Source organism: Chrysochloris asiatica, unplaced genomic scaffold (genome assembly GCF_000296735.1).
Source record: "Chrysochloris asiatica unplaced genomic scaffold, ChrAsi1.0 scaffold00156, whole genome shotgun sequence".
NCBI classification, from domain to species: domain Eukaryota; kingdom Metazoa; phylum Chordata; class Mammalia; order Afrosoricida; family Chrysochloridae; genus Chrysochloris; species Chrysochloris asiatica.
In genome coordinates this window covers 220,723-234,378 of record NW_006408674.1, presented here as the reverse complement: position 1 = coordinate 234,378, position 13,656 = coordinate 220,723, and the positions used below count along the sequence as shown (strand labels likewise).

Genomic DNA, 13,656 nt, shown 5'->3' with positions numbered 1-13,656 from the left:
GACTTCATTTTGCTTGGATCCACTATCAACAATCATGAAAGCAGCAGTCAATAAATCAAGCAATGTACTGCACCTGATCCAAACCATGGAATTTTCAATAACCTCATTTGCACTGAAAGTTGGATACTGAATAAAGAAGACGTTAGAACGAATGCATTTGAGTTATGATGCTGGAGGAGAATATTAAGTGTATTCTGGACCACCAAAAGAACAAATCAATCTGTGTTGGAAGAAGTACAATCAGAGTGCTACTTAGAAGCAAGGATGTCCAGACTTGATCTCTCATACTTCAGACATATTATGAGGGACCAGTTAATAGAGAGGCACATTCATGAATGGTAGAGTGGAGGGTCAGTGAAAAAGAGGAAGATCCTCAACAAGATGGATTGGCACAGTGGCAGTAGCATTGGACTCAAGCATAACAGTGATTGTGACATCAGTGTTGGCACAGGACCAGGCAGTGTTTCATGCTGTTGTGCATAAGGTCACTACAAGTTCATATCAACTGGATGGCACCTGACAAAAACAAACAATCTTCCCATTACCTATAGAAAATTCTGACATTGAAGGCGCTCTACAATTTGGCCTCAAATGCCTGTTTCCTCCGTTCTGGCCAGTCTGAACTACTCTGTCATCCTAACTTGGCAGGCTCATTCTTATTTCCTCAACTGATTTATTTTCAACTAAGAAATGGTACTTCTCATTTAAAACTCATTAATGGTACTTCTCATTTAAAACTCATTGCTGAATTCTAAAGGATGAAGTAAGGTGGCAAGGGTCCTCAGGGATGTTATAATTTACAATCCTTCTGAGGATGCTTTCAGAGTATCCTGTCTGGATGTGGCCCTTTGCCTCTCTGCCTTGGCTCACCTCCCTGTGTGTTTGGGAAGCAGGGATGACAGGCAAGACTACAAAACAACATATTGCTAGGTCACCTTTTTACAGGCCAGTGCTCAAGCCCAGAGCCTCTGGTTTTTTTCTTTTGCACCCAATATGAAGAAGGCAAAGTCCCTATCCTCTGAGCCTCTGCCTGGAGGAGATTGTGAAGAAATGACTATATTCTAACCCAGACCATCAATCTTCTAGCCCAAAGAAATAAACACAATGGTAAGTAGTTGTTTAAAGGGGGAAAAAAAAATGTGCATTGTTGTCAGACTTCCTTACCTGACTTCACAAAGGAGAGGACAGAATCAAGATGAACATCAGACCAAGGCTAATTTGTATGGAGTGAGGGTCAAACACACTGCCACTCACCAACTTTTTTACAAATTCTGACACCACAAGACTCTCTACCTCGCTGTGGGGTTTGATAATATGTTGCAATGGCCACACAGAACTAACAATACAATTACAGGGTTCATCAGGGAGGTACCAGGTTACAACTTGGGATCAGAAAAGCACATAGGCAGTGATCCTTCAGCACAGGACAGCTCTCTCACTTCCTCTTGGCCAGGTAGGGCTCCTCTTGGGCGCTCAAAACAGAACTTCTCTCTTGGCCCTTGGCCTGGCCTGTATCCTGCTCAGCCACATGTTACAAAGCTCTTTTAGCTCTGCCAATAAGTACCCACAGACACCCTACTTCTCTAGCCAGCCTCTTGCCCAAAGCCTCTCGACTCTCTTGCTCCATGGTCAGCTTGTCCACTTTAGCCTCTTTGCTCAGAGAGCCACAAAGCCCACTGCCCCATCTTGTCTGGTTTCCTGGTACTGCTGCTGCTGTTTGTCTATTGCGTCTCATCATCTCATGCCTTCCCCAGTGTTACAACTGTCTCCTGAATCTAGGAGATTCCCAGCACAGGGACCTCAGGTCCAAAGAATGTGCTCTACTTCCAACTCTTCTGGGGTCCCTTCTTCATGTATCTGGGCTGGCCCATTCTGACCCTAGTAGGAGTCAGCACTGGAGGCACTCACTTTCTATTCCAAGAAATTTGGAAGACGACTATCTGGCCAACTGATTGGAAGAGATCCGTATTTGTGCCCATTCCAAAGAGAGGTGACCCAACGGAATGTGGAAATCATCGGACAATCTCTTTAAAATTTCCCATGCGAGTAAAGTTTTGCTAAAGGTAATACAGAAATGGTTACAAGCATACATTGACAGAGAACTTTCAGAGGTTTAAGCTGGATTCAGAAGAGGCCGTGGAATGAGGGATGTCATTGCTGATGTCCGATGGATCTTGGCTATCACAGAGACTGTCACAGAGATGTTTACCTGTGCTTTATTGACTACGCAAAGGCTTTTGATTGTATGGATCATGACTAGCTATGGACAACATTGCGATGTATGAGTATTCCAGAACACTTAATTGTGCTCATGAGGAATCTATCTGTACCAAGAGGCAGTTGTTCAAACAGAACATGGGAACACTGAGTGGTTTAAAATTAAGAAAGGTGTGTGACAGGGTTGTATTCTTTCACCAGTTATTCAACCTGTATGCTGAGCAAATAATCCGAGAAGCTGGGTTCTATGAAGAAAACGTGGTATCAGGATTGGAGGAAGACTCATTAACAACCTGCCATATGCAGATGATACAATCTTGCTTGCTCAAAGTGAAGAGGACTTAAAACATTTACTGATAAAGATCAAAGAGCACAGCCTTCAGTATGGATTACATCTGAATGTCAAGAAAACAAAAATCCTCACCACTGGACCAATAAACAACATTCTTACCAATGGAGAAAAGAGTGAAGTTGTCAAGGACTTCATTCTTCTTGGATCAACTATCAACACTTATAGAAGCAGCAGTCAAGAAATCAAACGACATATTGCATTAGGCAAATCTGCTGCACAAAACCTTTGTAAAGTGTTGAAGAGCAAAGTTGTCAGTTTGAGGACTATGGTGCGCCTGATCTAAGCCATGGTATTTTTAATAACCTTGTATGCATGGGAAACCTACACAGTGAATAAGGAGACCATAGAAGAATTGATGCTTTTGAATTATGGTGTTGGAGAATATTGAAAGTGCCATACACTGCCAAAAGAACCAACAGATCCATTTTGGAAGAAGTGCTCTTCAAGCTCACCAGCTGCTCCTCAGAAACCCTATCCAGGATCGCTATGGGTCGGAACCCATAGCGACTTAACAACAACAGGTAAAAGGAGCTCTATTAGCGTAGTGATTACGAAATCGGGCTGCTAACCTCATGGCTGGCCATTCAAAACTACCAGCTGTTCTGTGTTAGAAAGATGAGGTTTTCTGCTCCTGTAGAGATTTAGAGCCTCAGAAACCCTTGTGCAGGGTCATTATGAGTCAGAACCAACTCCATGGTACTTACTAACAACAACAGGATTCCTTTAACTGTTGTTATTGGTAAGTGCCCTGGTGTAGACTGACCCCTAGCGACAGTGTATAGAGTTTCCAAGGAGCAGCTGGTGAATGTGAACCACTGACATTGCAGTTCAAACAACTTTGCAGTCTGACACATTAGGCCACAGCGCCACACCAGTACCGTAGTGGTTACAAGTTGGGCTGCTAACCTCAAGGTCAGCAGTTCAGCTGTTTCACGGGAGAAAGATGAGGCGTTCTGCTCCCGTAAAGATTTACAGCCTCGGAAACCCTGTAGAGGGTCGCTATGAGTCGGAACCGACTCCATGGCACACCACCACCTTTCCTTTAACTAGACTGTGGAAAATCTATCTGACTAGGTGCAAAACAGAGGAGTGTGCTCTGCATTGTAATGGGATTTGTGTGACCAAAAATGCATGTATCAACAATTAAAGTGGGAGCCAGCTTCAGGAAGGTAAACAAGAAGAGGCAGGATGAAGGGCAAAGTCTGATGGGATCAGAACCATTGTTGGAAACAGAGCAGGAATAGTCATCAGTCAGCAGGTCTGGCCACACTTCCTAAAAAGCACGGCACGGATTGCTGAGTGATGAAAGAGAAAATGAAAGTAAAAGTAAAGCTCAAGGCATGGGAGAAATGAATTAGCTACAATTCCACCTTCTCTTTGGTGAGGGCCTTCCCGCCCTCTTCTCCACCGCAAAGAAACTCCTTCACCTACTGAAGCCCAACCTGCGATTACGCACCCCAAGTCCCAACTTCCAGGAGGGTAACCGGCTCGCCCTCCGCCCCCGGGAGAACTTCCTTGTCCTCGGCTGCCCCGCCCCCCCGGAAGGTTCTACGCACGCGCGGGGGCCATATTAGCAGCGGATACTCGGGAAGCGGTGGTGGTTTTCTTCCCCTAGAGTAACGTGCTCTGTGTAGATCTTGACTCTTCAGTGTCTTCACTTTGGTGAGCCTTTGCCCCCCTGGGGACCCGCGGGAGTTTGGCTACTCTCTTCGTGAGCGGGGGTTGTGAACGTCCACTCAGACCCGAACTGGGCCTGCAGGCACAGTCAAGAAACCGCGGGCATGATGACTCTGCACCGGCCTCGGTGACGGACTGGCTGCCGGAACTTGGCTCCGGCCGGCCACCGTCGGGCTCCCCTGTGCGTAGCCTGAACCGGGGCCGGGAAGATCTAGCGGCTCGGGCGCTGGGGAGTGGTGGGCTGGACCAAGGAGTAAGGAAACTATTGCCCCTTGAATCCTGTACTGGAAATTTAACGCTTCTGGAGGTGGCGGTGAACTTAAAGTCGTCCTGTGTCAGGCTTCGGGTGTGGAAGTCTAGAAAGTTGTGATTCCGCGCGATTCTGAAACCTTGGGCAGGTCTCTGTCTCTGCCCTCCCGGCTTCCTTATCCTTTAACCTTTCGCCTTGTCTATTGCAATGCTCTGAATCTGGCTACCCTGCTAGAGTGATCGTACATTGCATACCTAACTTTCCAAAACGTACATCAGTTCCTGTGGCCCTTACAATCATTCGGTGAAACCTCATTAGCAAATGGATAAAGTTCAAAGGTTTTACTTAAACCCACGGGCCGTGTATCGCATTTTTCCTGCTTACTGGTCCATTTGTAATTCTAGATATTCTAGTATTTGGGAATGTGGACTTTGCAGTGTGAAGGCTCAGTTTTCCAACCAAGTCCCGGGGCCCGTTTTGGCATGAATGGTAATGATGCCAACCTTGACTCTCATTGGTTCGGTGTCACTCTTGGGAAAACCGAAGCCGCTTCACCTGGCATTCAAGGCTCTGCATGATTTGAATACATATTTCGTTCTCTAGCATCTTTTCATTCTGCTATGCATAAGGTCGCTATGGGTCGGTACCGACTCGATGGCACCAAACAACAACAACAACAGCATCTCTTTGAAAACTCAGCATTTTGCCTCTTGCCTATCCATAGCTCATGCTTTCCTTTGCCTTTTCCCTCCCATTTTCTTGTTTTTTCTCTTAGACCTGCGAGTGCTCAACCTTGTTTCTGCTTCTCCCATCGCTCCTAATTTAGACTCATTTTCTGTATCCATTTTTCAGATTAGATTTAGTTTGCTTTCTCCATCGCACTTTTTGCCCCTACCTTCCACACAGCTTTGTAACTGTCTTTGTCTGCCCCTTTACCTGTACCTCTTTAAGGTTACCCACTTGGTATTCAAGCATCTAGCATAGTGCCTGACACTTACCAGGTGCATAGTAAACCTTGGCTGAGAAGGGAGCAGACCTATTTTTTTTTTTTTTTAAGTCAGAAAATGCTTCTTAGATTATAAATTTCATTTTCATGATCATATTTTCTTTTTACAGGAATTATATAAAATTCAGGAAACATGGTGAGTTAATGCATATACCAGTAAGCTGTGGTGTGATAATACAGGCATGTTGTTCTTGTTAAGTGCCTTTGATTGAGTTCCCACTCATGACCCTATATAGTGTTTTTGAGGAGTAGCTGGTGAGTTTGAACCGCTGACCTTGCTGTTCAAACTGAATTTAGGTTAAGTGCTTATCCTAACCTAAGGTCAATCAACACCAGGACTTCAAATACAGGCATACCTCAGAGACACTGCAGGTTCGGTCTAGACCACTGCAGTAAAGCATATATTGCAGTGAAGTGAATCACTGGTTTACTAATGGTGGCACTATAGGATAAACATTAGACTGCTGACCATACAGTTGGTACTTCAAATACACAACTACTCTTTAGGAGAAAGATGAAGTTTTCTGCTTCCATAACAGTTTACAGCCTCAGAAACCATACAGTGTTGTTATGGAAGTTTTGTTTACACTGTAGTGTAGTCTGTGTGTAGTTGCATTATGAAAAAATTTGAAATACTGTGAGAATTACCAAAAGGTAACATGCCAACACAAAATGAGTACATGAAGTTAGAAAAGTTACACCAGTAGCCTTGCTCAGTGCAGGGTGGCCACAAACCGTCCGTGTGTAAAACATGTAGTGCCTGTGAAGCACAGTAAGACAAAGCAATAAAACAAGGTGTGCCTGACTGTTTATACTCAGACTCCTGAGTATGAGAAGCTTCAAGTGTGATTTGTGGGCTTGCAGGGACATGCTGACTTCCAGGAGTAGGAATCACTTAGATGTTTTTCCTTTGCAGTCTCGAAGATATGACTCCAGGACCACTATATTTTCTCCAGAAGGTAAATAGAAATCGTTTAATTGGTCTTAAATAAACTATTTTTTAAAGTGTTAGGTTTTTAGGAAATGAAAAAAAAAAAATCTCCACTTCTTTTTGTAGTTGTTAAGTTGTTCATCTTTTCTGTACTTTGAATTAAGTCTGGTCACCAGGTTGATTGGATGCCTCATGGCAGACTAAAAGTGGGTCTCTCATGTATAGCTTGCCATTGTCATTGTTGATTTCGCTTAGAGCTGTAAGTAACCAGTGAGGCAAGAGCACACAGTCTGTCTCCTATGCTTACGTTATACAGGTCGCCTGTACCAAGTTGAATATGCCATGGAAGCCATTGGACATGCAGGCACCTGTCTGGGAATTTTAGCAAATGATGGTGTTTTGCTTGCAGCGGAGAGGCGCAACATCCACAAGCTTCTTGATGAAGTCTTTTTTTCTGAAAAAATTTATAAGCTCAATGAGTAAGTGAGATCTCTGGGAAGAGCGTTATAACATGTCTCACTTAAGGACCTCATGTTGCTCATTTCAGGTTTAGGACCAAGCACTTAGTGGAGAAGCAGCATTGTATAGTGATAAGAACACTGACTTAGGTAGCTTGGGGTTCAAATCCAGGCACCACCCACATGGACTGTGTAACCTTCTATCCATTACTAACTTCTCAGAGCCTCCTAGAATGGCGGTGACAGTTGAATAAAGGAAGAGAAGGGCATGGCACCTCGTCCAGTGTTGCAGGGCATCAACCCCAGATATACTGAGTCAGAATCTACATTTTAACAAGATCCCCAGGTGGTTCTTAGAGATGTTGTTAAAATGTCGATTCGGATTCAGTGTATCAGAAGCAAGGGATTAATTAAACCAGAATGAACCAACTTAAAACCCTGATTCAATCTTGTTTAGAATCCCTACTAAGGAATTGAGTTGAGTTATACCGCGTCTTACCAAAGAATGGGCTTCCTTGAGGTCTGGGAACAGTTTGCACTTCATAGTGGTGGTGCAAACAGTTGTTGCTGCTAGCTGAACAGTTGGAAATTTGAGTCTGCCCAGAGACTCCCCAGCAGAAAGCCTCAGCAATCTACTTCAAAAATCAGCCATTGAAGACCGTGGAGTACAGTTCTCTGACAACACGGGGTCATCATGAGTTGAAATGGACTCATTTACAGCTGATAAGTTACACTTCAGCAGGACTTTGCTACTAACAGCTGCGTTTGCCGACTGCCTTTGCTTCCTTGCTAGGCCTGGTACAGGCTGTGTCTACGGACCATTTGATGCCCTCTGCAGAGTGTTACCCCTGCCACAGAGTCACTATTGGGCCACTCTGCAACTTGAGGTGTTGGCTGGGCAGCCCTGGAGAGACAGGGGACAAAGAAAGAAACTATACTCCATACCATGTACCTAGTCCAGGATTTCTTAGGCCTCCTTGAAACACCCTGCCCACATGCCTCCTCAAGTTGGTGGCTTTATATTTCTGCCTGGAAAAACTTTTTTTTTTCTACTCCTGCTGAATCTTCAGGATTACTTGACCTCCTGAATGTTACTTCTGTTGCCCTTAATACAGGACAGTGATGATAAATATAGGGGCGCTTCAAGAAGTTTGCATCAAAGTAGAATTAAAAGATAGTGGAAGATTTCCACACACTGTTTTGAAGTCCCCTCATCCACCTAATTAAGAGTTTTTTAAGAGTACATTTGTTTCTTTTTCATGTTGATTGATATCAAACTAAAAGTCTCTTACAAAGATAAAAAATATCTTAGAAAGTACTTGTCTAAAGGGTGTAGCAGCTGTGAAGCCAGCATGGTGAACTTCTTAATAGAGCGTAAAAAGTCATAGAATTTGGTGGTGTTTAGATATATCTGTGCTTAAATACTGCTCTCAAGCATTGCCTCTGTTTACGTTTACTGATCCATCTTTCTTTCTTTAAGGGACATGGCCTGCAGTGTGGCGGGTATAACTTCCGATGCTAACGTTCTGACTAATGAACTGAGACTCATTGCTCAAAGGTATGGTCAGAATAGCACATGTGATGAGAGATCAATTAGATATTAGCAAGGAGAACTCAGTTTTTCTTTTGTTGTTATGTGCTGTGGAGTCGGTTCCGACCCATAGCGACCCTGTACAGGGTTTCTGAGATTGTAAATCTCGACAGGAGCAGAAAGCCTCGTCTTTCTCCTGCAGAACAGCTGGTAGTTTCGAACTGCTGACCCTGAGGTTAGCAGCTTGATTCGTAACCACTACGCTACCAGGGCGCTCTATTAATTGAATGGTACTGTTATTAAAGTGCTGTTGGGTCGGTTCATAGCGGCCCTGCATAGGATCTCCAAGGCTGCTGTTCTTGGTGGGAGCAGGAAGCCTCATCTTTCTCCCATGGAGTGGCTGGTGGGCTCAAACTGTCAACCTTAAATGGTCCGCAGTCCAGTGCTTATCGTATAGAGCTACTGCTCTCCCCAATTGAAAATTGTTGTTGTGAAGTGCTGTTGAGTTGGTTCTGACTCACAGCAACCCTGTATAGGGTTTCTGAGGAGCAGCTGGTGAGTTTGAACCCGTGACCTTGTCATTCAAACCGATCTTGTGGTCCAGTGCCTATCTTACATTGCCATACCAGGACTTCTGAATGGAAAGTTAGTGTGTTTTTCTTAAAACAGAAGTATTTGTAAAATAGTTACTTCCTGTAAGGATACTAAGGTATTGTCATGGTCCCTCCTCCCTCTTCAAACTACTAGTGTTCCCGATGGCATGCATTTCCTTTCAAATGATGTTTTGTTTAGAATGTGTCTGTGTGTTAAAGGAACCCAGGCGGCGTAGTGGGCTAAGTGTTGAACTGCTAACCACAAAGTCAGCGGTTCAAACCCATCAGCTGCTCTGTGGAAGAACAATAAGGCATGCTGCTTCAGTAGAGACTTAACAGCCTTGGAAACCATGGCGCAGTTCTACTCTGCTCAGTAGGATCGCTGTGAGTCAGAATTAGCTGGATGGCATGGGTTTGGTTTTGGCTGTTTGTTGTCTGTTTCAGAGAAAACTGATAATGCTAATCTCTTTAAATTCTAGGTATTTATTACAATATCAGGAACCAATTCCTTGTGAGCAGCTGGTTACGGCACTGTGTGATATCAAACAAGCTTATACACAGTTTGGAGGTACTAATTTCTTAGAAACTTTATTTAGAAAGGTTTAAATGTTTAATGAATTTGAACCATTTTAAGATAATGAAAAGTGATTAAACAAGTAAACACTTCATAAATCCCTGCTTTATAGACTAGCTGCCATGGTGGAATACCATGAGTTCTGTTACTAGGATATTGAGAGGCCAAATGATCATTCCAAATCTGGAAACAGATTGGTTTTTGCATAATAATGAATCTCAGCTCTGGTGGCCTCTCGCTGGCTCTGTCCCAGTCCCAGGAACAAAAGCGAAATTTCTGATGGCACTTATCTATCATAGCCAGGACCCAAGGCAGTTTGTGAATGCTTAACTTCACAGAATAGGCTCTCGTCACCTTCCCTCAGCTCAGGTAACTATGACACTAAATTTAAACTCTTGATCCGATTGACTGCTTTTTTCTTTCTTAAAGGAAAACGTCCCTTTGGTGTTTCCTTACTGTACATTGGCTGGGATAAACACTATGGCTTTCAGCTCTACCAGAGTGACCCGAGTGGGAATTATGGCGGCTGGAAAGCCACATGCATTGGAAATAATAGTGCTGTGAGTATGTTTGTGATGTTCCAAGACCCCGGTAAGGGGGTCTGGTAACGACTGCAGTTCTGAAGTAGAGATGAGTCTGAACAGTATTTTAAGATGGCTGTCACAACCTCAGTGTGATGTGGAAAAACTGAGTTCTGTTAGTGACAAAGTTGCAGGTAGTCCTAATGCTATAAAGGTTTGCTGTTTACAATTATAATGAAAGAATAAGGATATGCTCATTTTCATTGAGAAGTTCTGAAAATAAAGATGAATTGTTCCCCCTTCCTAGTTCACAGACACCCCCACCCCCGACTCCACCGTGAATTCTACCTACCGTGGCCCTCCCCTCACAGTGTCAGCTCTCCCCTTGCTGGTCCCTTTCTGGGTCTGCTTCTCTGCCATCATAACTATACACTGGTTAGGGGGCCAGTAGTAATGCATGCATCATTCTGACCAAGCCATAGTCCTGAAGACTACAAAACTTACAGGACATTCTGTCTGTTAATTCTTGATATTTTACAGGCAGCTGTGTCAATGTTAAAGCAAGACTACAAAGAAGGAGAAATGACTTTGAAGTCAGCGCTTGCTTTAGCTATCAAGGTGCTAAATAAGACCATGGATGTTAGTAAACTTTCTGCGGAAAAAGGTAATTCATATGATTGAGCAACTGCTATGTTAGGCCTCTAACATGTTACCTAAGTTCATTGAGTTAGGTGGCATTATACCGATCTCCTAGGGAGTCCTGGTGTGGTGCTGTGCATTAATGTGCTGGACTGTATAGTCAGTTTGAATCTTAAGGTCGCCAGTTCAAGCTCAACAGTTGCTCCTTGGGAACCCTATACAGGATGGCTGTGGGTCGGAACCAACTCGATGGCACTTAACAACACACCGATCTCCTAAATGAGGAAACTGGATCTTAGTGAGATGAAGAGACTTGACCATTTAATTTATGTTTAAGTTGTATGACCATATAAAAACATTGTCATTTTTTACAAGACAATAACAGCAGTCTGACTGATTACTACAACAACAAGCAAGTTGCCCGCCTAGGAGACATCAAGGCAAGTGGTCAGGTCCCCTCAGGGCAAACCCCCTTCCAACATTGAGACTCAGTGGGAGTACACAAGCAGACACGTGCTCTGACTGGTGGCCATGTTGGTCACCGATAAGGGGAAGTAAGGGAAAAACAGCAGTGAAGCTGTGCACTAAGTCCTACCACGGTCAATAGACTCCTGTGAACCTGGGTGGAGACCTGGTTGGCCAGCAGTTTGGCAAGACCTGGGGACTCCTGGGCCCAGAGTCAGTGACATAGCCACAGAGGACTAGAGCGGAGAGTGAAGCATCCAGCAGATAAGAAGTGAGGGCATATGCACAAGAACACCCACACTTGCAGATAATACCCACTTGACCTGGCTTCAATGACTGGATGATCAGAGCTCAACTAGTAGGTGAAAGAAGAGGGAAAAAAAGAGTAATTGATACAATTTGATGAACTTGACCTACACCTATGGATGCAGTAGCTCAAAAGAGGGAACAAATCTTTACAGCAAGAATCATTCCCACCCCCTCAATACACAGAGTAGACAGGGATGGGCAACTTGGACATTGGCTACCCAAAAAAGGAACTCTTGTAGCGTAGTGGTTACGAATCAGGCTGTGAACCTTAAGGTCAGCAGTTCGAAACTACCAGCTGCTCCGCAGGAGAAAGATGAGGCTTTCTGCTCCCATAAAGATTTACAGCCTTGGAAACCCTGTACAGGGTCACTGTGGGTCGGAACAGACTCCACGGCACTTAACAACAACAAAGGCAAGAAGTGACTGGCTTACCAGCTTTCAAGAGAGAGCTTAGATCCAGAGGGTGCGGAAGAAGGTAGAGTCTCCACAGAGTAGTATCCAATCTGTCTGGGCGGGGCTGATGAAAGGAGATGGGGATAGGATTCGTGGTACAAAAAAAAAATTTGTTTTTAGTTATTTCTAACATTTTTTCAATTAATATTGGTGTAGTTTAAAATAACTTAGTTCCTGGTTGTTGTTGTTAAGTGCTGTCGTTTGTTCCGACTCATAGCGACGACCCTATTTAGGGTTTTCAAGGAGCACATGATTGCAGTCCAGTGCTTATCCTACAATACCACCAGGACTCTAGTCGGATGCACTAAATTTTTTCATGACACAAAAAAATTCTTTCCCCTTTAATTCACTTAACTATAGTATTGGAATCTGCTTTTCGTGCCTTTGTTTTAAAAAGGAAAAATTTTAATCATTGTAAAATAATTCCTTTTTGTGGTTAAAAACCCTGCTTGAGCTTTCAGAGATTCCAGCTTGGAAAGTGTGGTTCCCCCGATCAACAGCCAACTGCAGGCTAGCTAGAGCACGTGCCACGCAGACGATTCTGACTCCTTGTGACTATTGTTGTTGTTGTCAGGTGTAAAACTGCCCCACCCACAGGGTTTCCAAGACACACTCTACAGAAGCAGCCAGCCTCCTCTTTCTCCCTTGAAGTGGCTGGTGGGTTTGAACTGCTGACTTGTGAGTTAGCAGCCAAGCACTTAGCCATTGCACCACCAGGACCCCCTTTTCCAAGGGAATGTCAAAACAGCTGCTAATAAGACTGGGATGGACAAGGAAAAGGAAGATATTAACTAAACATGGCAATCCGAGCATTGTAAGAGCTAAGATGTTTTGTTCCCATTCAAGTATCCATGAATTGTGTTACACATAAAACAAGAGTGGTGTGAAGAGATTAAATTATGATTGCCTATTAGGTTTGCTTGCTGAGTATACCTGCTTATAACAGTCATGTGTGTTTGTTTGTAGTGGAAATTGCCACCCTAACAAGAGAGAATGGAAAGACAGTCATCAGAGTTCTCAAACAAAAGGAAGTGGAACAGTTGATCAAAAAACATGAGGAGGAGGAAGCTAAAGCTGAGCGTGAGAAGAAAGAAAAAGAACAGAAAGAAAAGGATAAATAGAAGAAGACAAAATCAGGGATTTTCTAACTCACTGTGGCCACCAATTTCAGTGTAAAATCTGTCTGAATCGTTGCCACTGAGAAAGCTTTGACTCTTGTTGAAACTTGTGCAGTGAGGAGATAGGACATACTGAGTTGGGTTCCTGTTGTGTTTGTTCATTTGGATACTTTAGTGTAATGATGATAATTCTCTTCATGGACTTTTTTTTTTGAATAAAACTTGGAAGAATGGAAATGGTGTATTTACTATGAAGTAAAACGGAGCAGTAGTTGTTAGAGATGCCAGGATTCATAGGGCTATTATCTTTTCAGACTTAGTACAGACTGGCCGTACTTTGAGGTACGTTCACATGGGGTGTTAAAATGGACAGAAATGTAAGCATCATAAAAGAGAGCAGTGGGAATTGTGCATTGGGGATTTCCTTTGCTGTCCTTCCCCTACCGTCTTGGAGAGTCATTAGAGCAAAACAGAACGCTGTCCTTCCCCTGGGCCTAGTAGGGTGATAACAGGTGTGCCCAGTAAGAAAGGGTGTCGATCCCATTCTAGGTGCTGGCAGACT

The 13,656-nt window shown here is 43.8% G+C and overlaps 1 protein-coding gene and 1 pseudogene across 1 annotated transcript; one reads left to right on the top strand and one right to left on the bottom strand.

Annotated features, from left to right (window-relative positions):
- The window catches only part of LOC102831913, a 6,389-nt pseudogene extending 4,654 nt beyond the window's left edge, over positions 1-1,735 (bottom strand).
- Positions 1,736-4,098: 2,363 nt separating this feature from the next.
- PSMA4 (proteasome (prosome, macropain) subunit, alpha type, 4) lies at positions 4,099-13,333 on the top strand. The gene is made up of 9 exons (XM_006870886.1): positions 4,099-4,231; positions 5,613-5,638; positions 6,419-6,461; positions 6,750-6,912; positions 8,372-8,449; positions 9,495-9,583; positions 10,019-10,149; positions 10,651-10,774; positions 12,943-13,333. The coding sequence occupies exons 2-9, from the start codon at positions 5,636-5,638 to the stop codon at positions 13,095-13,097; spliced, it is 786 nt and encodes a 261-aa protein (XP_006870948.1). The 5' UTR covers positions 4,099-4,231; positions 5,613-5,635; the 3' UTR covers positions 13,098-13,333.
- Positions 13,334-13,656: the final 323 nt, after the last annotated feature.